Raw genomic sequence first — 27,342 nt, forward strand, 5'->3', positions numbered from 1 at the left:
AAAAAAAAGTTGAAGCAACATTGCCACAGTTTTCATAATTATGTTTGCCTTGGTTTTTCGGTTAACTGCCTACAGTGCTTACAGTGCTTTGATTTATGTTATTTCTTCATAGACAGAAAAAATACAAGTCATTCCTTAAAAATTGATTGAATAGATTGAAAATCAAGTTCATTCTAAGTGGCTAAGTGGTCTATGGGGCTGGACACAGTGAGTCTGTGTTGTCTTTGTAACCCAGTATCATGAGTCCAAGAAGAACAAAAATTTTCTTCCGCAAATAATCAGATGTAACATTTTTGCGCTGATATTTGAAAAATAAAATGATTATAATGATTATCATATAAGTAAGGGGGAGTAAATATAATGTTTACATAGATCGTTTTAAATTAGCCTGAAAGACCTTAATAAAGCGTGATTCCTTTGACAGTCTTATATTTATTAGATTCATTCAGTTTATAGAACAGAATTATGGAAAATGTTCACTACTGCATGATTCTAAATGTTCGCTCACATCTTGCATTCGTAAAGTTGGATCTCATATACATGATATATAGGTTGCATGCATATATGCATACTCTTTCCTAAATTATTTTAAACAATCTGTAATTATTTGTTGATAATGTGGTCATTGAGAATTATGAATTTTAATATACATATAACTTTATTATAACATTCATTTTCATAAATATTTTGGGGGAATTTACTCTATGCAGAGGGGGTATTATTTTAGAAATTGGATTGCGTTTCTCTACTCTTATATCATGTATATATATATTTGACTAGATGTTATTGTTGTTTATATCTGTTACAGGAAACGTGTCGTTATTGTAAAGAAGATTGGACAGAACATTTTGGTAAAAGATGTGAGGAAATAGAGAAGAAAGATGAAGTTAAACTCAGGCTGCAATTGTAAGAATTAAGTTATTTTTTACCAGTTATTGACATTTGTCAATTCTTATGAAATTTTGTATATACAAGATGATGTTCTGTTTGCACAACTCATTTAAAAATTTCATTCTAATACGTTTTTCTTTTCTTTTTTTGTTAATATTTGTACTTTTTCACCACATAAGAATGTACTACATGTAATACCAATAACAAAGTTGTTTGTTAAATTTATTGTCATGCTCACTCTGTAATAGGACTAAATTGTGTATGTAAACTAATGGTATAAACTCCCAACCTTCAATATTGACTAAGTAAAAAGTCCTTTTATATTTAGATTTTTCTGTTATTTTCTTACTAAAGGTTTCATAAATGTCGAGAGAATGTTAAATTTCACGAGCCGTAAGGCGAGGGAAATTCATTCTCAAGACTGGTATTTTTTCGCAAATACCCCTCAAGAACATGATATATCTGTTTAATTGCACCGAATGTTAATGTACTAAAACACATTGATGATCGTGACGTTACAAGCATCCAGTCGGATAGAGTATTTATTGGCAAATACCACGGCAGAGAGGGTAATATAGGCATATCCTTTTAGCAAATACCCCGGCGGCGTTAAAAATGAATGATATTCATTTGATAAAAGTAAATTGGTGAAAAATACACTGGCTATCAACCAATCAAAACCCCTGATTCTTACATAAGGTGAAATTATAAGCATAAGGCTTTTCTTGATTTGTAAAATTTCTTCTGTGTTTTGTAGTGAAGAGAAAATGACTGAAGCCAAGATAAGAACATGTCATAAATGTAAAGCAAAGTTCACTAAATCAGATGGCTGCAATAAAATGACCTGTCGATGTGGAGCAAAAATGTGTTATATTTGTAGGCAGCCAAATGTAAGTTTACAGTACTTGTTTGTTAAGTCCTTCATAAGTTACAGGAGTTTTATTCTGATGAAGCAATATTACGCATGCTACTGCCCTTGGAAAATTGATTGAAAATGTAAGAGGTCTAAGATAAAAATAATACCTTGTTTCTAAGAAGTTTACCAAAGAGAAAACATTGTTTCTTCAGCATGTTCAGGGGAAAGGTTTGGAACTAAATCATATAAATATTCTCATATATAAGTATTAAAATAAAAAATTAGACATTAAATTTACAAATACTTGTCCATCATCTCTTTCTTTGCACAAAATCAAATGTTTTTTTCTGTAATTAATTATGACATCATGCTTTGTTACAACTTTAAATGCATGTTATTGCAGCACAGTAAAATAGAATAAGTTGTTGAAACAAGCATTAGGAATAGCACCTATGGAGTCATATTGTGTAGTACCATATAATATAAAAGTATTAATTTTATTAGGAGATGTGGTATTATTTCCAATATGACAACTATCTACAAAAGTTTAAATGAATTGGATATTAGCAATTATGTGAACATTTTCCTAAATCCAAGACAACAATGTTTGTTTTATCTAACTTTGGTTTGACGTTCACAAAATACTCCTGCACAACTTATGATCAATTAAAAGATGATGTACTACATTTTATATCAGATGATTAAATTTAAAAATTGTTCTTTGCTTTCCCTTTTCTTTTGGCTATCTTCATGTGGGTTGAAATAACTTTACTCTTAACAACACTGATCATACCTGTGTATTTATTTTTTGTGGGCTATAATTTTCATTGATCAAGGAAAACTTTAATTTTCATGGATATTTAATTTTGTGGGTTTGGCAAAATCTGCATATATTCCTTTAGAAATTTGTAATTTTGCTGTGAATTTAAATTTGCGCTTCTCCTGTACCCACGAATTACATGCTTATTGGTATACAACAAAGATTATTGAATCCACAGTAGTCCTTCCAGATTATAAAATATGTTCACCATTTTAATAGACTTTTTGTTATATATCTATATATATATGATTATTGATATTGTCTTTTAGATTGATTATGATCATTTCTGTCGTCACTTTAGAGATCCAAACAAAGGCAAAAATTGTACTGAATGTACATCATGTTCTTTGTGGTCAAATCCTGAGGTAAGTCAATGTACATCATATTCTTTGTGGTAAAATCCTGAAGTAAGTCAATGTACATCATGTTCTTTGTGGTCAAATCCTGGGGTAAGTCAATGTACATCATGTTCTTTGTGGTCAAGTCCTGGGGTAAGTCAATGTACATCATATTCTTTGTGGTAAAATCCTGAAGTAAGTCAATGTACATCATGTTCTTTGTGGTCAAATCCTGAGGTAAGTCAATGTACCTCATGTTCTTTGTGGTCAAATCCTGAGGTAAGTAAATGTACATCATGTTCTTTGTGGTCAAATCCTGGGGTAAGTAATGTACATCATGTTCCTTGTGGTAAAATCCTGAAGTAAGTAAATGTACATCATGTTCTTTGTGGTCAAGTCGTGGGGTAAGTCAATGTACATCATATTCTTTGTGGTAAAATCCTGAAGTAAGTAAATGTACATCATGTTCTTTGTGGTCAAGTCCTGGGGTAAGTCAATGTACATCATATTCTTTGTGGTCAAATCCTGCGGTAAGTAAATGTACATCATGTTCTTTGTTGTCAAATCCTGAAGTAAGTTAATGTACATCATGTTCTTTGTGGTCAAATCCTGATATAAATTAATGTACATCATTTTCCTTGTGGTCAAATCCTGAAGTAATTAAATGTACATCATGTTCTTTGTGATCAAATCCTGATATAAGTTAATGTACATCATGTTCCTTGTGGTCAAATCCTGAAGTAAGTAAATGTACATCATGTTCTTTGTGGTCAAATCCTGAGGTAAGTCGATATACAACATGTTCTTTGTGGTCAAATCCTGAGGTAGGTCAATGTACATCATGTTCTTTGTGGTTAAATCCTGAAGTAAGTAAATGTACACATGTTCTTTGTGGTTTAATCCTGGAGTAAGTCAATGTACATCATATTCTTTGTGGTAAAATCCTGAGGTAAGTCAATGTACATCATGTTCTTTGTGGTCAAATCCTGAGATAAGTCAATGTACATCATGTTCTTTGTGGTCAAATCCTGAGGTAAGTCAATGTACATCATGTTCTTTGTGGTCAAATCCTGAGGTAAGTAAATGTACACATGTTCTTTGTGGTCTAAACCTGAAGTAAGTCAATGTACATCATGTTCTTTATGGTCAGATCCTGAAGTAAGTCAATGTACATCATGTTCTTTTTGGTCAAATCCTGAGGTAAGTCAATGTACATCATGTTCTTTGTGGTCAAATCCTGGGGTAAGTAAATGTAGATCGTGTTCTTTATGGTCAAATCCTGAGGTAAGTCGATGTACATCATGTTCTTTGTGGTCAAATCCTGAGGTAAGTAAATGTACATCATGTTCTTTGTGGTCAAATCCTGAGGTAAGTCAATGTACATCATGTTCTTTGTGGTCAAATCCTGAGGTAAGTCAATGTATATCATGTTCTTTGTGGTCAAATCCTGGGGTAAGTCAATATACATCATGTTCTTTGTGGTAAAATCCTGAGGTAAGTCAATGTACATCATGTTCTTTGTGGTAAAATCCTGAGGTAAGTCAATGTACATCATGTTCTTTGGTCAAATCCTGAGGTAAGTCAATGTACATCATGTTCTTTGTGGTAAAATCCCGAAGTAAGTCAATGTACATCATGTTCTTTGTGGTCAAATCCTGAGGTAGGTCAATGTACATCATGTTCTTTGTGGTCAAATCCTGATGTAAGTAAATGTACATCATGTTCTGTATAATCAAATCCTTAATTTTGTGTATACTCAAAACTATAATTATTATGCACATGAATACTTCCCTCATTTCATTTCATATTGAGGAACCTGTACTTAGAGACCACTTTAGCCTTTTTCTTTGAGTGGTCTCGTAACACAGGTTTGACTGTAAAGTCATTATCTCAGTATTAGGTATTTGTATATTGGAATGCAGGAAATGAAAAAAAGTTAGATATTTATTTTTGCTGTTATTGAGATAAATGTGTTTTTTATGACCCACCTACAATAGAAGAGGGTCATTATGTTTTCTGGTCTGTGGCTCCATTGGTCTGACTGTTGGTTCGTTCGTCCACCACATTGAGTGTCTCGCTTCAGGTTAAAGTTTTTGGTCAAGGTAGTTTTTAATGAAGCTCAATCAACCTAAAACTTATAAAAAAGAAGATGTGGTATGATTGCCAATGAGACAACTATCCACAAAAGACCAAAATGACACAGACATTTACAACTATAGGTCACCTTACGGCCTTCAACAATGATCAAAGCCCATACCGCATAGTCAGCTATAAAAGGTCCCGATAAGACAATGTAAAACAATTCAAACGAGAACAAACGGCCTTATTTATGTAAAAAAATTAATGAAAAACAAATCTGTAACACATAAACAAACAACAACCACTGAATTACAGGCTCTTGACTTGGGACAGGCACATACATAAATAATGTTGCGGGGTTAAACATGTTAGTGGGATCTCAACCCTCCCCTAACCTGGGACAGTGGTATAACAGTACAACATAAGGATGAACTATAAAAATCAGTTGAAAAAGGCTTAACTCATCAGATAGACAAAAAATACAATTGGAAGTGGATGGGTACTTATACATCCCGACACCAAAAAACACTTTGAAGTTTGAACAGATCTGAGAGTACTCACAGTTATCTGACAGCTGGTTCAAAGCCACTAACAACTAATAAAAAAAGCATGCCTCTAAGACTAAACCAATCAATCTGTATACATCCAACATACAATGGGTTTATTGCTAATGATAGGATCTTCCTAATTTTAATGCCAAATTAGATTTTTTACCCAATTTCACGGAAAATGATAGTGTTAGTGGGGCATCTGTGTACTTTGGACACATTCTTGTTTATGTCTCTTTCTGGAAATTATCAGGACAATTATTATTAATATTCATATAATATATGTGCTACACATTTGAAGATTTCCCTTAACATTCTTGCCAGAATTAGTGAGTTTTTTAATAATTCTAATAAAAAAATATGTAGACTAGTCTGACAGTTGTCTTCAATTACAATACCATAATAATTTTAAATATTGTTTTTATTTCAAAGTTCTTCATCTTTGGTAGTCGAATGGAAATTTTACAGTGAGACTATGGAAATGAAGATAACAAAATGATACCGAAATTTAAAGAACAAATTTATGGTCAGAAAAATGCCAGACCCTAACTCATGTAAGAGGGACAACAGATATAAAAGGGACAGTCAAACTCATAAATCAAAAAATAAACTGACAAGGCCATGGCTAAAAATGAAACAGACAAACAGTAGTACACATGACACAACATAGAAAACTATATTTACTATATATTACCATTGTCAATCTCTTATTTTGTGTTTTGCTTAGTCATTTAATTCCATTTGTTCTGTGAAAAAAGTGGGATTTTAAAATGTCTTGCAGTTCTTCTCTCAGTGGATGATTGTCTTTTTCTTGTTGTTTTTTAAGCAAGATGACGAAAGAGCTGTATCAGAAATAAGAAAAGAAGCTGAAGAAGTCAGGAAAACTATGGGTAAGTTGTTACTTAAATGATTCAACCTCCATTCAATGCTTCCTCTAATTTTCTATACTCTTAAATGAAAACTTTTGTTGGAAGAGTAATCATTTTTTCCATGGACATATTTCTGTGAAAGTGTAGTGAATTAACTGATATGTTGAGTTTTTGGTCATTTTTAGTGTTTCTCAATGAAAATATTTGTTTGAAGTCTCAATAATGTGGGGAATATTCTGAAATTTTTTTGATTATTTTGTGAAATAATTTTATTTTGATATTAATTAGAGCAGGAGAGAATTATTGCCAAATTCCATGTGAGTTTTTGTCATCACTTGGCGTCTTTCTTTGTCTGTAAACTTACACAAATCTTCTCCTCTAAATTACTAAAACAAATTTAACCAAACTTGGCCATAATCATAATTAGGGTATGCAGTTGTGAAATTGTGTGATGACCTCACCTGCCAACCAACATGGACGACATGGCTAACAATCGAACAATTGGGTGAAACACAAGTGTTGTCTATTGTCTTGGCCAAATTAAACCAAACTTTGTCTCAATCAATATTGGGTTATCTTATACTATTTATTTTTACTTAAACCTTATTTTACTTAATTTTAAACCACAGTAGATACAGGTGAGCGACACAGCCTCTTGAGAGCCTATAGTTTTCTTTAAATCTTTTTCTTTCATTTTAAATAAGAATATTGCCTGAAAATTCACTGTTCATTTAAATGCAACCATCTAGATCATTAAACTTTATAAGAAACACAGCCAAGATTCACTGCCCAATATAAGGTCTAGCTACAAAAAAAATATATATAAGAAGTTAGTTTTGTCACTGCATCCAATGCTATAAAGTACAATATATAAATTCTGTAATACATACCTATACCTGTTTTTCTATTATGTAGGATATAATGATGACAAGTTGATCGGTGCTCCAGATGAACCTCCCAGTAAAAAACCCAGAATGGTGCCTCCTGGAAACCCTCGTGCTCAAGTTGTGTAATCTTAAATATAAACCCAGAATAGTGCGTCCTGGACACCCTTTAGCTTGAGCTCAAGTTGTGCAATATTGAATAAAGACCTAGAAAAGTGCCATATAGGCACCCTTGGGCTCTAGTGGTGTAATATTGGATAAAATCCCAGAATAGTGCCTCTTGTGCACCTTTGTGCTCACGGTGTGTAATATTGGATAAGAAAACAAAATCCAGACTTCTTGGCATGTTCCATTCTTCAAATTCTCAGGACAAGTTATGCATAGCACCTTATTGTTTATGATCAATTCAATGAAGGATTGTTTTAAAGGAAAGAAGAGTTGGACAAGAAATTGGAAACAAAGAGGATTGTTGCTGTTTCTTGGATAAAACATTTTTTAAAGTCATGATACCTGTATCAGTGAAAACCTTGTTGGACTTGTGTGACATTTTATAGTGTAACATTTATCACAAGCTGCTTGCAATTGTGGCATGCAAACAACATTTTTTCTTGTAAGGCAATATTGATATAGGGATGGGATATGAAGATGTTTTATTTCCAATGGTGCTCTATTTTTACTGTTTATTATATTATGTAGAGCTATGGTTTTTAATATGGTGACTGATGAAAATTGACCATAAAACTGTAAAGATAAATAACAGTTAATATTATAAATGACATGTATGAATTCATTCTCTTTGATTTCTAAAATATTTTCAGATTAGAATTAAACACTTTTGTGTGAATTAGTTGGTATAAGTAAAAGATAAGGAAAATTTGGAACTTATGTTAAAAGTGCAAGGGTAACAAATATATGATTAGATCACAGGTTTCTATAGTAGAATACTGTTTGAGACATCTTTTAGAAGAGAGCTCTTGTTAAATAATATATTAATTAGTTTCTATGTTAAAATCTGCATGTATACCATGTTATCCGTAACAGTTTTATAACTGCATTTTGTTTGATTTGAAACGCATGACACAGCAAAATTGAGATCATATTTTAGTGCTTAAACAAAACAGAAAGTTATTTAGTGCTAATAGTCATGATAGTTGTACACAAGTCATGTTTGTTGTGTGTTATTTTATTGCTGAAATGCTAAAAGACAATGAAGTTATGAAACATGTTCATATGTTGTAATGTTGCATATAGTGGTATAGACCTATTCTTTGAATGGAATGTTTTATTGTTAATTTTAGGTACATTCAGAATTATTTCTCTTTTTTATTTGGTTTCTAATTAGTCTATAATGTAGAATAAGAGCAACATTGAAATAATTAAAGACCAGATTTTTAATTAGATGTTGTGTTATCATAAGGTCAGATGTATCAACTTCAACACAAATTTATACAATGTAAAATGTAAAATGAATCAACAAAAAAATAATAAAATTAACAAAAAATTAAACAAAATTAGTCAATAACCAGCAAGAATTAATATTTAAAGAAACGTTTTTTTTAAGTAATACACCTTATTTTCAACTGAGGAGGGATAGTTCTGTAAATGTAACAGTAAATTGTGCGGTAATTAAATTTGTCCGCCACACTTTTTCACTAGGTAATCAAGTATGTGACTAATAGATTTATTAGGAATGTAAGTCCCTGGATTATTCTAAGGAAGCTAAAAAAGTTTTTCATGCACTTATTTTCCGAAGAAAAGTCTTATATTATATAGTTATACATCCATATTGTTATTGTTTTCTATGAAAAAGGCCTCTTTAAATGTTATTTCCCCAAGACATTCTTAAAATTTAATTTATACTAAAAGTATCATTTGTAATTAGGTGCATCATTTAAGTCCATAATATAAAAAAAAATAGTTTGTTTGATTATTAAAAAAACCAACCCTTTTGTAATAACAAATATAGTGAAATATGAATGCAAAATGTTTAACATTGTACAAACATATAAGAATTAAAAGTTCTATTATTCACAAGTTAAGGGTTTCCTTCATTACAATATTTCCTATAAGAAAAAGGACATGAACATACCTAGGAATATTAATGCCCTTGACATTAATGTCAAAGTAATAAGTCTTTGCTAGTATAACGAAAGATCGATGCACAAACCATAACACAACCATGACAACAAGATTTGAATGATTTCTTTTATTACACATTTTCCTAAACTGTAAAGGATGTTTTTACATAGGAATCTTAATGAACTGTAGATGAATTCCTGGGGAAATTAAACCAAGCATATACATTTTATATAAAAAGGGATAAACAACTGTAAACCAACATTATAACAAAAGAATTAAAAGTCCATTGTTAACATGCAATTAATTTTTGGAAAATGTTTTTTAGGGAACATTTTCCTGGTCAGATAAATATTATGTAAATTTTTACCAAGGAATATTGATAAAATGTACATACATTCCTAGGAAAATTATTCAGTGGGACAAAAATTACTGCCATTAGGCTTAATAACTAGTAAATTCTGCAACCATGGACTTCTTATACTACATGTATTCATATAGTCAGCCAGACAATTCTTACTAGGACTCATTTATCTATTACATAAGCAGGATCAAATGTTTGTGCCAAATTATTGATTTGTTGAGGGAATACTTGTGAAATATTTTATGTTGAAATTAAAAACATATGATTTGCATACCTTTTGTTTTCCTATAACTAATGGACCTGAAACATATTTCATTTGCAGGTGAATCAAAATGGTTTATGTGTCTGTCACAAGACAGGAACCTTATTGGTGGTTGTTTATTTGATTAAAATTAACGGTACCAATTTTATTGCATCAGATGCACATTTCGACAATACATATCTCTTCAGTGATGCTCGTGGCCAAAATATTTGAAATCCAAAGCTTATATAAAAGATGAAGAGCTATAATCCAAAAGGTCCAAAAAGTATAGCAAAATCCGTGAAAGAATCTGTTGAACTGTTCATTGGCAAAAAACATCACATCATCCTGTCATGAAATGTTGTCATTTTAGTGTTATATTTATCATTGCCATCAAAGTGTGAAAACCAGGTTCAACCATACCATTTTTGCTTAAAATGTCCTGTTCTGAGTCAGGAAAATGGCAGTTGTTATCTTATAGTTCGTTTCTGTGTGTGTTGCATTGTTGTTTTGGTTTCGCACTTCAGTGTTTCTGTTTCGTTGTTTTCCTCGAATAGTTGATGTGTTTACCTCAGTTTTAGTTTGTAACAAGGATTTGTTTTCTTCTCAATCAATTAATGAATTTCAAACAGCGGTAAACAACTGTTGCTATTATTTAAAGTGGCATATCTATGATAGATTGTGTTGATTTAAAATGTCAATTTTTAAAAGTCGAAGCAAACATGAGCATGATCAATTGTCACATGCCCATAGGTGATAACTTCTGCTTTTAACAGAGTAAGAAAAAGAGATGGAACTCAGCAAGATGATATAAGCCAAAGAAAAACGAAGAAGTCTTGACAGAGATAAGTGAGAAAAAAAGGAAGTAGTATTAAACAAAAACTAAAAGGTCAAAGCAGGAAGTATGTCCAGAAGTAAACAATTTATTTTGAATAAAGACTGATGAACAGGTAACCAAAAACAAAGAGTTAACTTTAAATATATAAATAAATGCCTACATGCCAAAAAATGCACACATTCTATGAATGGATACAAGAATGCCTTGACATCATATTTAACATCAAGAACAGATATGATCAATCACACAATATAGTCTTATGTGGGGATCTAAATGGGTCATTTATACCAACAAGAAACATCGAGCATGACATATATAGATTCTACCACTGCATCGAGTGTTATACGATATTTATCCACTCTCGACAGTTCAATTTTCAAATTTAAAGTCCGAGCCGCCTCGGCGTGGACTTTAAAATTGATAATTTAACTGTCGAGAGTGGATAAATATCGTATTACACGAGATTTGGTGGTGGAATCTGTTTCTCTAATGATTTTCTAACATTATGCAGGCAAACTTATTCCTCCTTTTCGAATGATCTGCAAAAAGATGTGTTCTTTATATGTGACGTCGTCAGGCATGGTCGCCTTTTTTCATACTGTCACAATAGGAAATTCAGAGGAAAGCAAGAAAATTCGACGTCACAATCGGATTTTAACCAATGAAGTACTGAGATCAAACGAACCACACGTTGATTAATTATTTTTTTTATACAATGGGTGCAGAAAGGGATAAATTGACGAAGAATTAGAGAAAAAGTAATACATAGCATGCATTATAATACAAATCAAAATTTATAAATCTCATTTTAATGAACATTTTCTACTATCCTTTTTACACAAATCTATTCAATTAACGATGAAAGTCCACTATTTCTGGCATTTTCAATGATGTCCTTTAATTTGTGTTTTTTAGGAAAAAAGTAAACATTCATCCATTCTTCAGTAGCTGTGTCATAGAATACTTCTGATAGAGATGACTGCAGTCGTGCTTTTAAGATTCGAAAACTCTCCAATAACCTGAAAAAATAAATCAAAGTTAATTGAAACCAGTGTATGTATATTTATAGGTTGTATTTCTATATACTTGCAATGCCACTTTCAATACAAATGACTTTAAATCTAAAACTGTGTCACTTTTCCATAAAGTGGTGTGTTTTTTTATATTGTATCCTAAGGAATAAAAATTAATTTATACACTTCTTTTTTATTTATTGCTAAAGTCAAAACAAAGTGTTATGTCACATTTTTTTTTAACATTTAAATGACTCCCAGTTTTAGCTCATATTAAACCTCTTTACTACACCTACTTTTACTTTGACTTGTTTCACATTGTCTTATCAGGGCCTTTTATAGCTGACTATGCGGTATGGTCTTTGCTCATTGTTGAAGGCCGTAAGGTGACCTATAGTTGTAAATGTCTGTATCATTTTGGTCTTCTGTAGATAGTTGTCTCATTGGCAATCATACCACACCTTCTTTTTTATATTGTCCTGAGAACTTGGTACTATTATGAGTTTGACACATTGTATATGGACTATAAAGAATGTAACATTTGTGTTACATTGCAAATTAAACGTATCAACAAACTTCTGAACTTCATATAAACTGAAATCAATAAAAATGAACTTACTTTGCTACAGCATTTAGTAAGGGTCCTACATGGACAGGATTGACAAAGTTTCTTTTTATTTGATATTCGTTCATCCAAGTAAATATGCTATAAATAGAAAAGAGTTCATATTTTATATAATGTTTTACTGATGAACACATATGAAATTAACAACCATCATGCATGTTTCTTCTCTAAATCAATTCAAAATTCAGAATGAACATCCTTAATTAAATAAACAGCTGCGTCATGAGCGCATGATACACCAGACGTCTTGTGTGGAAGTTTTATGCAATAATCATAAATAGTTTCTGAGAAAGTTTTAAGCAATAACCATATATTGTTTTTGAGACACGGCGGGACATGTGAAACCCCAAACCGTGTTTTTTTTTTACAAAAAACTAAATATCACTAAAATAAAATTTTGAATCAAAACCAAAAAGTATACAGATCTTTAGATTAATATAACAAAGAAGTGTGTACAGTTTTAAGCAATAATCATAAATTATTTTTGAGATACCGCGCGACATGTAAAAAAAACCTCCCCTGTTTATCAAAATACTCAATAACTCCAAAATAAAGTTTTGAACCATCACAAAAGTATACAGATCTTTAGATTAATATAACAAAGAAGTGTGTAAAGTTTTAAGCAATAATCATAAATTGTTTAACTGAATAAATGAAAGTTGATGCAACAGCAATTTAAATCTATCAATAACACCTTTCATAAATACAACAGATTAGTTGCATGCGCTCGAATAATATCAAGTTTCAATTTACTACAACAGGACTCAATAATTTGTGTATGATTAATATGATTTGTTAATATATTTTTCCTTTGTTACGGCTTTGATAGGAAATGTCATAACTACTTTTGTAACATTTGTATTTAAACCTTATGTCAACTGATCTGTGGTATACACATGCTTTATGTACATGAATGGAATTCTAGGGTTCCAAGAAAGTTGATATAAGAATAATCTTAAAAATGTGTTGAGTAGATAATTGTAAAGTTTAAACACATACTATTCAGTGTTTATTTGTGTGGGCTGAATAACTCAAATTTAGTAATCTTTATCGGGCATTCAGAATGTAAGATACTGAGCCCAGTTTATATATCAATAATCTCTGGTTTGATGGGCTCCATTATACATATCTATAGGTTAACATGGATATCAATTGTTACTTGGATGGAGAGTTGTCTCCCTGGTAATCATACCACATCTTCCTTTATCTATATGTATATTGTATATTTACCTCTCATTATGCATTAGATCTTCATAGGAAGCCTCAAGGTGATTGAAATCCAGCATATCTCTGTACACTTTATGTCCTGGAAAATCACAAGGAGGTGCTCCTAAACTGTGGAGATAAAACTAATGTCACTTAATAGTGTTATAAAGATAGCAAAAGCCAAAATCAATATTCTGGAAGACTCCATGCAGGTTAATTTAGAAGGCAGATTTAAAATCAATGCTAGATTTCTATTTGACATTTTCTGAGTTTTTGTAACAATATTGGTAAATATAAATTCATATGTTTTAACGCACTGTCAAATAAAACATAGCTTGAATTGTTCTTTTCATTGGTCAGACACACAAAGGTGAGATTTAAACCTGAGAAGGTCAGACACTCCATTGTGACGGTCATTACTTACCACAGAAATGAACTGATAGATAAGTGAGATTTAAACATGAGAAGGTCAGACACACCATTGTGAAGGTCATTACTTACCACTGAAATGGACTGATAGGCAAGTGAGATTTAAACTTGAGAATGACATACACACCATTGTGAAGGTCATTTATAATACTTACCACTGAAATGGACTGATAGGCAGGTGAGATTTTAACTTGAGAAGGTCAGACACTCCATTGTGAAGGTCATTACTTACCACTGAAATGGACTGATAGGCAGGTGAGATTTAAACTTGAGTAGGTCATAAAAATCATTGTGAAGGTCATTACTTACCACTGAAATGGACTGATAGGCAGGTGAGATTTAAACTTGAGAAGGTCATACACACCATTGTGAAGGTCATTACTTACCACTGAAAAGGACTGATAGGCAGGTGAGATTTAAAGTTGAGAAGGTCAGACACTCCATTGTGAAGGTCATTACTTACCACTGAAATGGACTGATAGGCAGGCGAGATTTAAACTTGAGAACGTCAGACACACCATGGTGAAGGTCATTACTTACCACTGAAATGGACTGATAGGCATGTGAGATTTAAACTTGAGAAGGTCAGACACTCCATTGTGACGGTCATTACTAACCACTGAAATGGACTGATAGGCAGGTGAGATTTAAACTTGAGAAGGTCAGACACTCCATTGTGAAGGTCATTACTTACCACTGAAATGGACTGATAGGCAGGTGAGATTTAAACTAGAGAATGATATACAACCCATTGTGAAGGTCATTTATAATACTTACCACTGAAATGGACTGATAGGCAGGTGAGATTTAAACTTGAGAAGGTCAGACACTCCATTGTGAAGGTCATTACTTACCACTGAAATGGACTGATAGGCAGGTGAGATTTAAACTTGAGAAGGTCAGACACACCATTGTGAAGGTCATTACTTACCACTGAAATGGACTGATAGGCAGGTGAGATTTAAACTTGAGAAGGTCAGACACACCATTGTGAAGGTCATTACTTACCATTGAAATGGACTGATAGGCAGGTGAGATTTAAAGTTGAGAAGGTCAGACACTCCATTGTGAAGGTCATTACTTACCACTGAAATGGACTGATAGGCAGGTGAGATTTAAACTAGAGAATGATATACACACCATTGTGAAGGTCATTTATAATACTTACCACTGAAATGGACTGATAGGCAGGTGAGATTTAAACTTGAGAAGGTCAGACACTCCATTGTGAAGGTCATTACTTACCACTGAAATGGACTGATAGGCAGGTGAGATTTAAACTTGAGAAGGTCAGACACACCATTGTGAAGGTCATTACTTACCACTGAAATGGACTGATAGGCAGGTGAGATTTAAACTTGAGAAGGTCAGACACACCATTGTGAAGGTCATTACTTACCATTGAAATGGACTGATAGGCAGGTGAGATTTAAACTTGAGAACGTCAGACACTCCATTGTGACGGTCATTACTTACCATTGAAATGGACTGATAGGTAGGTGAGATTTAAACTTGAGAACGTCAGACACACCATTGTGAAGGTCATTACTTACCATTGAAATGGACTGATAGGCAGGTGAGATTTAAACTTGAGAACGTCAGACACTCCATTGTGACGGTCATTACTTACCATTGAAATGGACTGATAGGAAGGTGAGATTTAAACTTGAAAACGTCAGACACACCATTGTGAAGGTCATTTATAATACTAACCACTGAAATGGACTGATAGGAAGGTGAGATTTAAACTTTAGAAGGTCAGACTCACCATTGTGAAGGTCATTTATAATACTAACCACTGAAATGGACTGATAGGAAGGTGAGATTTAAACTTGAGAACGTCAGACACACCATTGTGAAGGTCAGCATTAAATGTTCCCTTGTTTAACACGGAGAGACAGATTCCCAGACTAGGTAAGGCTTGTGGTAATAACTCACATAGAACAGCATAATGGTCATACCTACAAAACAAATGCTTTGTGTAAGTAATGAATAGGAAATACCTTCTTATTGACATCTGATCTTTCAACTATACTCTGTTAAATTTGTTTATCTCTTGTCTTAAATCGGAAGACATCCAATAAAAGGTAGTATTTAGTGATCTTTTAGCATCCATTCCAATCTAGTTTCCACATTTTTTACTATAGACTATAAAAAATATTGTCAGGAAATTTGCAAATTATTTTCAAATAGTTTTGAAATTTGATATTAGAACTCGATTATTTCATCAAAGAATAAGATTACTATTATAAATTTTGTGCTTACTCTTACAACTTCATTTTTTCCTATTTTCTTTCCTATCTTTTAACCAACATGACAATGACTTTTAAAAATATACCTGGACCAGCCAGTAACAGCATAACCTCGGATTGTTTGGAACTTCTGTTTTTCTTTCTCCTGTAAAGCCACCCAGACGAGATGATTTTCTATGTGGTAACCAATGTTTGTCAAATACATATTAGACCCTGTTGCTCCCTTGAATGCACTACCTAACCAAATATTGGGAAATAGCTTGGAAAACTTGTCCCAAATATCTGAAATATAACGATAGTCAATGATTTTGTAAGCACTGAAGGGTAAAGATTGCTTTAATTTATCAGTAGTTCTAAAGATCAAAAGTTCTAAAATTATTGATAAAGGAAGAAACTCAAAATTTAAAAGATAACTCTAACAATGACATCTTTGATATATTCAAAACAGATCAAAAGTTGAAGCACCTTCCACAAATTATGTAATATCTCAAAAGTAGCTATAAAACTTGGAAGATTTAGATATCAAGTCAGTAGCATAGGTTTTTGATTGCATTTTATGCAATCTTTACCCAAAATATTTAAATTCAAACTGTTTTATTTTTTCTTCGATTACAAACAAAAAGTACCTGCACTAAATAGCAAATATAATGTTCAACAAACAGAAAGATATGTTTTGTAAGAGAACAAAATATTTTAATGGAAACATGAAAAAGAGACAATTGTTTACTATAATTTGAATAGTTATTATAATTTGTCATCCAACAATTTAACTAGTTTTCATATATTTATAAGTAAGGAGTCCAGAGTAATGATGAGTAGAGCCTATTCAACTGATTTTAATAGTTTGTTCTATGTTGTGCTGTTACACTACTGTCCTAGGTTTGGGTAGGGTTGAGCACTCACAATCATGTTTAACCCCGTCATATTCTTTATGAGCCTGTCCCAAGTCAGGAGTGTAGTTTAGTGGTTGTCATAAGTTCATGTCTGATATATTTGTTTTTTCTGTAATTGTTTTCTTATGATTTAGGCCTTTAGTTTTCTTAAATGAATTGTCTCATATTTTTTCACGTTCAGGACTTTTATATGGAATGTTCTCATTGTTGAAGGCAATACAGTTGCCTACAAATGCTTACATCCAATTCATTTGAACTTTGATGTATAGTCTCATTGACATTCATACCACATATCCTTATTTTTATATAAGTTGAAGAAAAACGATCGACAAACCAGAATATATATAAATAGAGACCATTTTTCAAACAAACAGCTATATGTTATCTTGTGTTTTCACTGTTGTCATAAATATGAAATATATTGTACATGATGTACTTTTTAATGTTTTACCTGGTGGCAATAAAAACTTTGTCAAATAATGCCATATCATAGGTTCTACAAGGCCTGCCAAACCCGATTCTGTAATATAAAACATTCAAAAATCCTTTACATTCATTAAGTACTCTCAGTCATAAACCTTAACTCAGTATTTGGTGTACAAAATTTGTGCTGGAAACCCCAAATCCTGTTATTTGATTGGTTAAATTTTGAGCATGAAGATGATAATCCTACTTTCTGCTGTTTGTCAAAGAAAATGTTTTGTTAACAATTTGATTTGATTTTTTTTGGGGATAAGATATATATCCTTAGTTAGCAAGCTTACAATACCCCACTACATATTTTTAGCTAAATATCAATAGGGATTCCCCTTGCCTTTTATGTTAACAAAGAAACCATATACCTAGATCCAATCCATTGTAAGGTCCTGGGTTTGATGTTAACACAATTATTTTTTTCTACTTTTATTAACTATGACCTTAAGTAACCCGCAATATAATGTTTTGAACCTGAGATAGAGATCTTTCAATCATTGTGACCAAGTCTGTTTCCAATCCAATTCAATATTCTGTTATTATTTGAAACCAATTTCTACACTAATTTCAGTTTTAACTATGCCTTTTCCCTTGTAAGGGCTCTGTGACTTCATATAAATATGTTACAATAATTTAATTTTAGATGTAACACGTCTTCTGATTGGCTGACGTTAATTTGTTATGAGCCCATAGGCATAATTAAGTCATGTGAACGTGACGCCATCAATGTTTTTTGTGGTTTTCTACAGTTTAAAATGAAATTTAGAATTAAATTATAAGAAATGACTGTAATAGTTTTTCTGTCTATTCGAAATAACATAAAAAAAATGTGGTGCACACTGTTAAATAACCCGCTACATGCATTATTCAGTGTGCACCAAATTTTTTATGTCATTTCTTCATAGACAGAAAATATATTACAGTCATTCCTTAAATATATTGTAATATTGGTTAAATCTGATTTATGTTCCACATGGCAACTATGACCTTATCATTACATAGTCAACTTAACTTCAATACAGAATTTTCTTTCATCATTACTTTTGATAGTATATACATGTAAGGATGCAATCCAATATAAAGTATTAGATCTTAGTGATTACCAGCATTTCTGAAAAAGTACAGTGTGAGTATCTGGTTCCTGTTTCTCAGTTTAGTATGTGTAGTCTTTAGTAGAATGTTATTTTGTCATTTGCCATGGCATTGTCAGTAAGTATTTCTTTGATTAGTGAGTTATAAATTTCCTTCAAGAAAGAACATGACACCAAATCATGAAATGTCCAAACCATTCTTTGTCTAGCCAAATTGGTTTTGCTTATGATGAAGGCTGTACAGTGACTTATAGTTCAAATCATGAAATATCCAAACCATTCTTTGTCTAGCCATATGGGTTTTACTTATGATGAAGGCTGTATAGTGACTTATAGTTCAAATCATGAAATATCCAAACCATTCTTTGTCTAGCCATATGGGTTTTGCTTATGATGAAGGCTGTACAGTGACTTATAGTTGCTAACATCTACTACAATTGGCCTCTGGTACATAGTTTTATCATTTACAATTATACCTAACATCAGCAAAAGAGGTGGAATGCCACTAACTTACCCAGTAAAACAGATAGTTCTGTATGTCTCAGCATGTCGTCCCACATTATAGCTGTAACTGATGGATACTTGACTTTGATGTAGTTAAGTACAGCCTTACAGTGACTAAAGAAGAGTTGTTGTTGTGTAAGGTTCTGTACATGCATTCGTTTCTTACATTTATCACAGATCCCAATATGGTAGACCTGTAATTGAATAGCAGAATGATCATTATTTGTCAAATATCTTCTTGCACTGAAGTTTGTTTTAATTATATAGATGGCTAATAACATAAGGTCCAAGCCAAATTCTAAAGATTGCTTTAGCAGCTGTCTCATAATTATAGTTCTGCTTCTATATATTTTATCTCCTTTTTTTCATTTGTTTATTTTTTTATCTCCTTATTTTAATTGATAATTTTAAAGAGGAGGCATGCTGTCAAAAATAGTATTATAATTAATACTAATAATCCATGTTTTTGTTTTTCTGTCAATGCTACAAGTTTGTAGTGTTTAATGACTATTGTTTTGTAATTAATATGCCTGTCTGTCTGTTTGTGTGTTTTTGTTGTGCATTTTAGTAACAATCCTATTGTTTGGATTTCTGACTAATAAAATTCTTACTCTTATTCTTATTCCTTGTGTTTCAGTGGACTTTTGACTGTTTATATTCTATTCAAAATAATGACTGGAAGATCACTGGCATTATGACTGCAATAACATTAAATTTACAGCAATAAAAGTATGATAAACAAGTGATTCATAAGACTAGTAAACTGACCTCATCAGCTCCGATATGGAACCACCGTAGACCTTGATGTAATTCCATAACTTGATCAATCATCATACAAACTGCCATCAAAGAATCTGCTCATAAAACAATAACATATGTCAATGCACTAAATAATACCTTGTTTACAATTCTTCTTTCTTCTTTTTAACACTAATTATTTGTCTTTCTGATCAGTCAGTTGACTAAGGTAACTTAAAGCTTCATAACAATAAACAACTTTTGATGCCGTCACAAAAACAGTTTCTCAATACTCCTTTATTTTTTATTTAATTTTTGTGATGTTATATCAAAATAGGACTATTAAAGCAGTGTGATTCGAAACCAGGTTAAGTACTTTGAACCCCTTTCATCGGAAGTTCTACTGAGAATTTTTGCATACAGAATTACTTTGTGTTGTTACTTTATTTTATTATAGAGTAAACTGTTTTTCTTAAACTGCTGTACTGGTTATGCATGAACTACTTGCCACTGGACATTTACCAAACAACAGTCAATCATGTATAGTTTATGCCTTCTTTTACTTTAAGGGTCCCTATACTAAGGGTTCATTCAATTTTATGGTTATGTTATGGAATGTTCTAGTCATTGGGGGATCCAGTGGGGTGCGGTGGGTTCAGGAGGTTGGAACACCCTCTTTTTTTGGCCGATCAATGCATTTGAATGGGAGCATATAGCTGGAACCCCCTTTTTCTGGGTTGGGAACCTAGTTTTAGGGTTATAGTTTGTGTTAGGGTAAAGAATGGTTAGAGTTAAATATGGGATTTAGGATAGTTGAGTACAGCTCTATAAGGGATGGGACCCCTAAAGTAAAAGAAGGCCATTACAATTTCCGCATCAAAAAGGACATCCATAAGTTACTATTCATATATATATATATATCATTACCTGGATTGGAAGGACAAAGAGCCATGGGATAGTTGGGAACTTCTCTAAGAGATCTGAATTTCTCATGTTTCAACACAAACTGCAAAAAATAAATCAATTACTTCTTTGCTATTCAAACCTTCTCCATTTGTGATTTTTTTTTGTGTGTTTTAGTTCAGTGAAATCCCAAGAATTTAATAACATACCTTTCTATTAATATACATTTCTGGAAACAGTTGCATTATGAGATAAAACTACTGGTCATTTTGGTCTTTTGTGGATAGTTGTCTCATTGGCAATCATACCATATCTTCTTTTTTATACTAATAACAATATTTGACATAAAGTTTCTACATGTATGTGTCCACTGAACAGGACTTCCCTAAGCTTTGTAGAATATAGAAAAAGGATGATACTGAAGTTCAAAGTTCATATTTTTTTTGGAAAATGACAAAAATGTATTTGTTTCATGCGGTCCAGACTTTGAAACATAGTTATTTATAATCTTGTACCGTATAGCGGGTTATTTTCGCGGGTGTAAAATTTCGCGATTTTCATTGAACAAGGTATACGAAATATTTTGGCGGTTATTATTTTGGCGGATTAAAAACTGTTATTAATACCTTTGTATGTACACCTTTAATTTGGCGGAATTTATTTTGGCGATTTAGTTCTGTCTGCGAAAATAAGCGAAAATTTGCACCCCGCGAAAATAACCCGCTATACGGTACTCTGATTGAATCACTTAAATGTCAATTATTTAAAGTGTTGTGTTGATGGAAGATTTTTGACATATAGTCAGATGCTCTGAATGGACAAGCTAGTGCTTGTTGTACTGTATAAACACCTATCTATTGTTGACAATTATCTTTTAGTCCAACTGTTTTCATTAGGTTGATGTACACCTTACACCTCATTTTTAGTAATACATTACTATACACTAACCCTAAAAATTAATGTGTGTATGTGTGTGTCTCAGGGTTTCACTGAGTGCTTGACAAATTTATCTTACAGTTAATCTGTTACAAATGTTTCTAGATATATGAACATTTCCCATAGTATTTTAAGAATGTCTTGTGTCCAATGTAGTTATAAAATAGATTGTACCTCAAAATGGCCAAATGATTGCACTAGAGGGATTATAATCAAACTATTTTCTTCTGCTAGTTGCTGAATTCTGTATATTGCTTCTTTGCTACAAAAGAATAACGATTGATTGATTTATGCTGCATCAGCACAAAAGCAAAAGAATATAGAAGCACAGAGACCACACTAAATAATAACTTTCTTTTAATTGTTCTCAATTAAATTGTGTTTTTAAATAGCTAATTATTATCAAAGTTGCAGGAGCAATATCTGTTTATAGGAATGATGTGTAAGGCATCCATGAATCAATAATTATTCAAGTTTGTCATAAGGTTAGAACTAGAGATACATACATTCAGGGGAGACTACTTGTAAAAGTTATCTTTATGATTAAAAGAGGTTTCTGGATTTCCTGGTTTTGTCAAATCAAAACTCAACTTCGAAAATTTGAAGGCTGAAATTTCAAAAAGAAGAAAGGAGTGTTTCAGAACCATGCCAGCAAGATGAAGACACAGGGTCTGTATCTAAGCTGTACATAGGTAAGTGTCTTGGTCTTTTATAAAAGAAACATTGTACCTATTGCTTCACTATTCTAGATATTTGTATTACATAAAGAACAGAACAAACCTGTATGCATGTTGTGATGCTACCTCCTCTAATTCTCCATAGTATGGAAACATATCTTCATATTCAATAAGGAGACCTGTAGCACCCAACTTCTTAAACAATGGTATAACCTAAAATTATATCAACAAGACCTGTAGCACCCAACTTCTTAAACAATGGTATAACCTAAAATTAGATCAATAAGACCTGTAGCACTCATCTCCTTAAACAATGGTATAACCTAAAATTAGATCAACAAGACCTGTAGCACCCAACTTCTTAAACAATGGTATAACCTAAAATTAGATCAATAAGACCTGTAGCACCCATCTCCTTAAACAATGGTATAACCTAAAATTAGATCAACAAGACCTGTAGCACCCAACTTCTTAAACAATGGTATAACCTAAAATTAGATCAATAAGACCTGTAGCACCCATCTCCTTAAACAATGGTATAACCTAAAATTAGATCAACAAGACCTGTAGCACCCAACTTCTTAAACAATGGTATAACCTAAAATTAGATCAACAAGACCTGTAGCACCCAACTTCTTAAACAATGGTATAACCTAAAATTAGATCAATAAGACCTGTAGCACCCAACTTCTTAAACAATGGTATAACCTAAATATATATAAATAAGACTATATTTCGTGCACATTTCTTTCGTCTTTTGATACTTCATATTTTAACAAGTTTTTTTAGTAACTTGTGTTTATTAAGTTGTGGATATATAAGAATAACGATAGGATAGGAACACATTATTTTTCGACCAAGTCTTTCTTGATATGGTATTTGATTGACCTGTTACTTTGACAAATCAAATATGAACAATCTAAAAATGTACATGTATTTTTCTGATAGATTTTAATTTCATATATTATACATTGTAATAGCCAATAATGACAGGCTGTTTGTAAATGGGGGTTTATACAGCAATTTTCTTAAGACAAGTTGGTTTACCTGTTCTAAATATTCCACCCTAGGCGGAGCACCCTTCAGGTCAAGGTGAACAAGTCTGAAAAAAACCCACAACTAAACATAGTTATTATTATCTATTTATACTGAACTTTTCACACATAAATTTACATTGAATGGTTATGGCATACAATATTGAGACAATAAACTGACAATTGTTAATATTATTGACTAATTACATACCTACCAAGTTTTCAAAATGCCCATGGGGGTTTTGCATGCAAGATGGCTGCCATACTCCTAAAAAAACCTTCAAGGGGGCCTTCAAATACAGTGTAATATTGTTTTTTGGCTTCTCCATACTTTTATAAGCCGCAATTAATTGTAAAATTCATTGTTTTGTTAAAATTGTGGACATAATTGCTCTTTAAAAGTTTCAATTTGGGAGCCTCCATAGGGGAAATCCCCAGCAAATAGTGACAGTTGGCAGGTATGTAATTATATTATATGAACAGCCGCATTTAAACCACATAACCATGAAAAATGAGCATGATGATTTATGACAATATAAATACTAACAAATTAAATGGAGAATGTGTCTTTGAGACACAGATGAAGGTCCCACTTGCATATATACATAACATTATAAAGGGGCATAACTATAAAAGTAAAAGTGACTCACCTAAATTCAAAATTTATTTTTGGTAATATTTAGCAAAGGTGGATAAGTTCAATAATGTTTGGCTGATGATATCTTTGATAAATTACCATGGTTAAAGAACATCGAGGAACAGAAACTTGAGATATACATGATATATACGTTCATATACGAGTCTTAATGCCTTCTCTGATGATGACAGGCACATACTATTTTGTTAATAATTAAGCGACACTGCTATAAGTGTTCTCAAAGGCTAATATACATGATATGGGGATCAAAACATTTAACATACCTATGGTTCTGGTCCATTAAATTCATTCTGTCTACTGTATAACCTGTAATGTATATTTATGTAATTTATTTACATAATTAATTGGAAATAAACATACATGTACAAATATTTTTCATTTACTAAACTTGTGTTCTTTAGTGTTTAAGAATAGATGAAAAATGCAAAAATATAATTCATCATTTATATGTAAAACTTGGATCTCCCTTATACATATGTTATATACATTGTAAATACATGTAGCTGAAGAAAATCATGACTGCCAACTATCCTCATTTTCTGCATTTTACTCTTAATTTCATGCATCAATCTGAGTTCTAATATTGGATTTGTAGAACGTGTAAAAGCCTTATTTCCATAAATTAATTCCACATGAAAAATTTGTTGGTCCCTGATTTTGAGCATTTCCTGGGAAATTTTGATCAGTGATTAGTCAATCAAATCTGATTCACAACTTTTCACAGTACAGATAATACATTTGTACAGAAGAACTGTTCATACTAATCATTATCATGATTATGACACTTTACTTTCAATATGTACACATGTAATACCACCAATGCTTTCCTCTTTTAGCATTTTTAGTTTTAGTTTAAATTTACACTTTTCAAAAAATTGTGCAGACTTGATCTTTCTTTCAGATAAAGAAATAAATTACTTGACATCAGTACCGTCAGTGAGTCTTATCCTCTCCATTAATTATATATATACCTACAAAATTTTACATAACATTTAATCCATCAAAACCATGTAACCTCAAGTTTCCAAAATATTTTATAGACATGATAGAAACACCAAATGAAAAAAGAATGGTGCTTTGAGACACCCAAGATATATGTTTATGACTCAAAGAAACAACAACAATGACAACCTGACAAAAGGGAAGAAAAACTAATGGGTCTTAAAAGCAACAGAAAAGTCCTGCACCTAGGAATTTGTAGATTACTTGAACATGTGGTGACCTTATAGTGCAATTCTTATAAACAAAAAATAAAAAATAAAAATTTGCACCTGGTCTATCTCAAAAAGTTTTTTACAGTATAAGTACACATGGTACATGTGTACTATTGGGACAAAAATAACATCAAATTATACAATAAAATTGAGAATGGAATTAGAAGTCTACTACATGTAACTCTATCTCGAATTATAGATATTGCTATGCTCAGGGAGTTTAACAATTTCAGACATATTAATTTTTTACATATTTTACCTGGACCAAAATACTTAACATTGTGATTCATGTGATTCAGCCAAGGATTTGTATAGTTAGACAAATCCTTGATTCAGCACATGATTTTTTTTAACATGTAATTTCATCCTGTTTCTTAATATTTTATGCATGAAATATCAAAAAATAAATTGGGAAAGAGTACAATGGAGTATGAAAAAAGTTGCTATACAGAATGGTAATAATAACATGAAAAATAAAAGACCAGTGTGAGAACTGATTTATTACAACTATAAAATTGAGAATGGAACTATGTATATTAATATTTATAAAGCTCATATCTGTTGGTGTCAACTAAGACTATCAATCATACCTGCCAACTGTCACTATTTGTGGAGGATTTTCCCCATGAAGGCATCTAAACGGAATTTTGTAAGAGCAATTTTGTGTACAATTTTAAACAAAACTATTAATTATGTAATTGCTATAGGCATTTAAAAAATCATAAAGAAAGAAGAAGTAAAAAAAACAACATCAATATACATTTGAAGGACCCCTTGTCAAAGGTTTTTTAGAACTAAAGGGGCGATCTTGCAAGCGAAACCCCCATGGGCATTTTGAAAAGTTGGCAGGTATAAGCGAAGGAATTTTAAGGAGTCCATGGATGACTTTGTAGATCGAGGGCTGAGCGCATGTACATGTTCAGTCAACTGCATTCTTATACATGTACCTCTAGCCAATGTTGAATAAAACAAACACATAACAATACACACAGTAAATCTCAGTTCAAGAAGTTGTCAGACATTTACTGTTATTAACAGGCTACCTTACAGTATTTTCAAATCCCGTTCAAATGTTCATGCAATTCATTTAAGTTATCAATTTGTCGTCTGGCAAAAAATACAAATTCTAATCCTGGTATCTATGGGTCTCATTGGACTCCAAGCCTGACGTAGGATTGCCAATGTTTAAATTATTGTGCCATGAAAATGGGAAATGAAGTCTAGCGGGACACGATAAATTACAAAAAAATGAAAATTGTTTACATACATAGTGTAAGCGGGATACATGAACCTGACAAAACAGTAAGCAGGATCCAGGATCAGAACCCCCCCCACCACCACCACCACCACCACCACCACCACCACCACCACAATGAGACACCTGATTCATGAGTTTATTTACTGGTCCCGACCAGTTTATGAGCATCCATGCTGTTTGCATTGTTTTATTCGTTATTACATATGTTTTTATATGCGGTGAAAAGCTCATTAGAGCTTATTTAGTAGTATGTTTGTCAATATACGGAATCGAAATAAAGTTTTTATCGACTTTAATATTTAAGTTAACTTTGGGGAAAATGAGAAAAAAAGATACTTCGGGACTTCATTCAAGAACACTTATCTTGTCAAATATAACATGTGTCAGTTAAAGCACATTGTATATTTACACCTGTTAGCATGTATGCAAACCTTTGTGCATCAATCAAAATCAATTCATTTGTTATTCATCACGTAGTCATTAATTTTGTTTCAAAACATCATCAGTACCGAGCACTGTTTACAGGCAAGATTTCCGTGCAATCTTGGCCAATCAGCTTCAACATCCGGTGTCCCGTTCGGAGTTTCATACGATATGCTTTTACCACAATTCAAAGTAAAGTTCCGGAAATCC

The 27,342-nt window shown here is 32.1% G+C and overlaps 2 protein-coding genes across 3 annotated transcripts; one reads left to right on the plus strand and one right to left on the minus strand.

Moving 5' to 3' along the window:
• Nucleotides 1-192: 192 nt before the first annotated feature.
• On the plus strand, nucleotides 193-9,990 carry LOC134726732 (E3 ubiquitin-protein ligase RNF216-like). Its single transcript, XM_063591149.1, has 6 exons — nucleotides 193-207; nucleotides 809-906; nucleotides 1,649-1,781; nucleotides 2,837-2,932; nucleotides 6,359-6,422; nucleotides 7,317-9,990. Exons 1-6 carry the CDS (start codon nucleotides 193-195, stop codon nucleotides 7,412-7,414), a joined length of 504 nt encoding a protein of 167 aa, XP_063447219.1. The 3' UTR covers nucleotides 7,415-9,990.
• A 1,601-nt stretch (nucleotides 9,991-11,591) lies between these two features.
• Nucleotides 11,592-27,284, minus strand: LOC134726022 (hexosaminidase D-like). Of its 2 annotated transcripts, none has more exons than XM_063590382.1 (14): nucleotides 27,141-27,284; nucleotides 24,501-24,543; nucleotides 23,593-23,647; nucleotides 22,649-22,758; nucleotides 22,043-22,130; nucleotides 20,957-21,035; nucleotides 20,060-20,145; nucleotides 19,302-19,485; nucleotides 17,674-17,742; nucleotides 16,416-16,611; nucleotides 15,874-16,038; nucleotides 13,673-13,777; nucleotides 12,437-12,523; nucleotides 11,592-11,823 (listed from the first exon to the last, which is right to left on the minus strand). In XM_063590382.1, the coding sequence occupies exons 1-14, from the start codon at nucleotides 27,148-27,150 to the stop codon at nucleotides 11,649-11,651; spliced, it is 1,452 nt and encodes a 483-aa protein (XP_063446452.1). In that variant the 5' UTR covers nucleotides 27,151-27,284; the 3' UTR covers nucleotides 11,592-11,648. The 2 variants fall into 2 exon arrangements, with proteins under 2 accessions (XP_063446452.1, XP_063446453.1); XM_063590383.1 differs by having other exon boundaries at nucleotides 27,121-27,255.
• Between the last annotated feature and the right edge of the window lie 58 nt (nucleotides 27,285-27,342).

The sequence above is a fragment of the Mytilus trossulus genome, chromosome 7 (assembly GCF_036588685.1).
Source record: "Mytilus trossulus isolate FHL-02 chromosome 7, PNRI_Mtr1.1.1.hap1, whole genome shotgun sequence".
Lineage (NCBI taxonomy): Eukaryota > Metazoa > Mollusca > Bivalvia > Mytilida > Mytilidae > Mytilus > Mytilus trossulus.

Bases quoted from the DNA above. Each gene is read 5' to 3' on its own strand.
- LOC134726732 (XM_063591149.1), top strand. The intron at 907-1,648 runs GTAAGAATTAAG...TGTGTTTTGTAG, and splicing joins GTTAAACTCAGGCTGCAATT to TGAAGAGAAAATGACTGAAG. The intron at 6,423-7,316 runs GTAAGTTGTTAC...TCTATTATGTAG, and splicing joins AGAAGTCAGGAAAACTATGG to GATATAATGATGACAAGTTG.
- LOC134726022 (XM_063590382.1), bottom strand. The intron at 21,036-22,042 runs GTACAATCTATT...TATTTTTTGCAG, and splicing joins AATCATTTGGCCATTTTGAG to TTTGTGTTGAAACATGAGAA. The intron at 17,743-19,301 runs GTAAGTTAGTGG...TTTATATTACAG, and splicing joins AGAACTATCTGTTTTACTGG to AATCGGGTTTGGCAGGCCTT.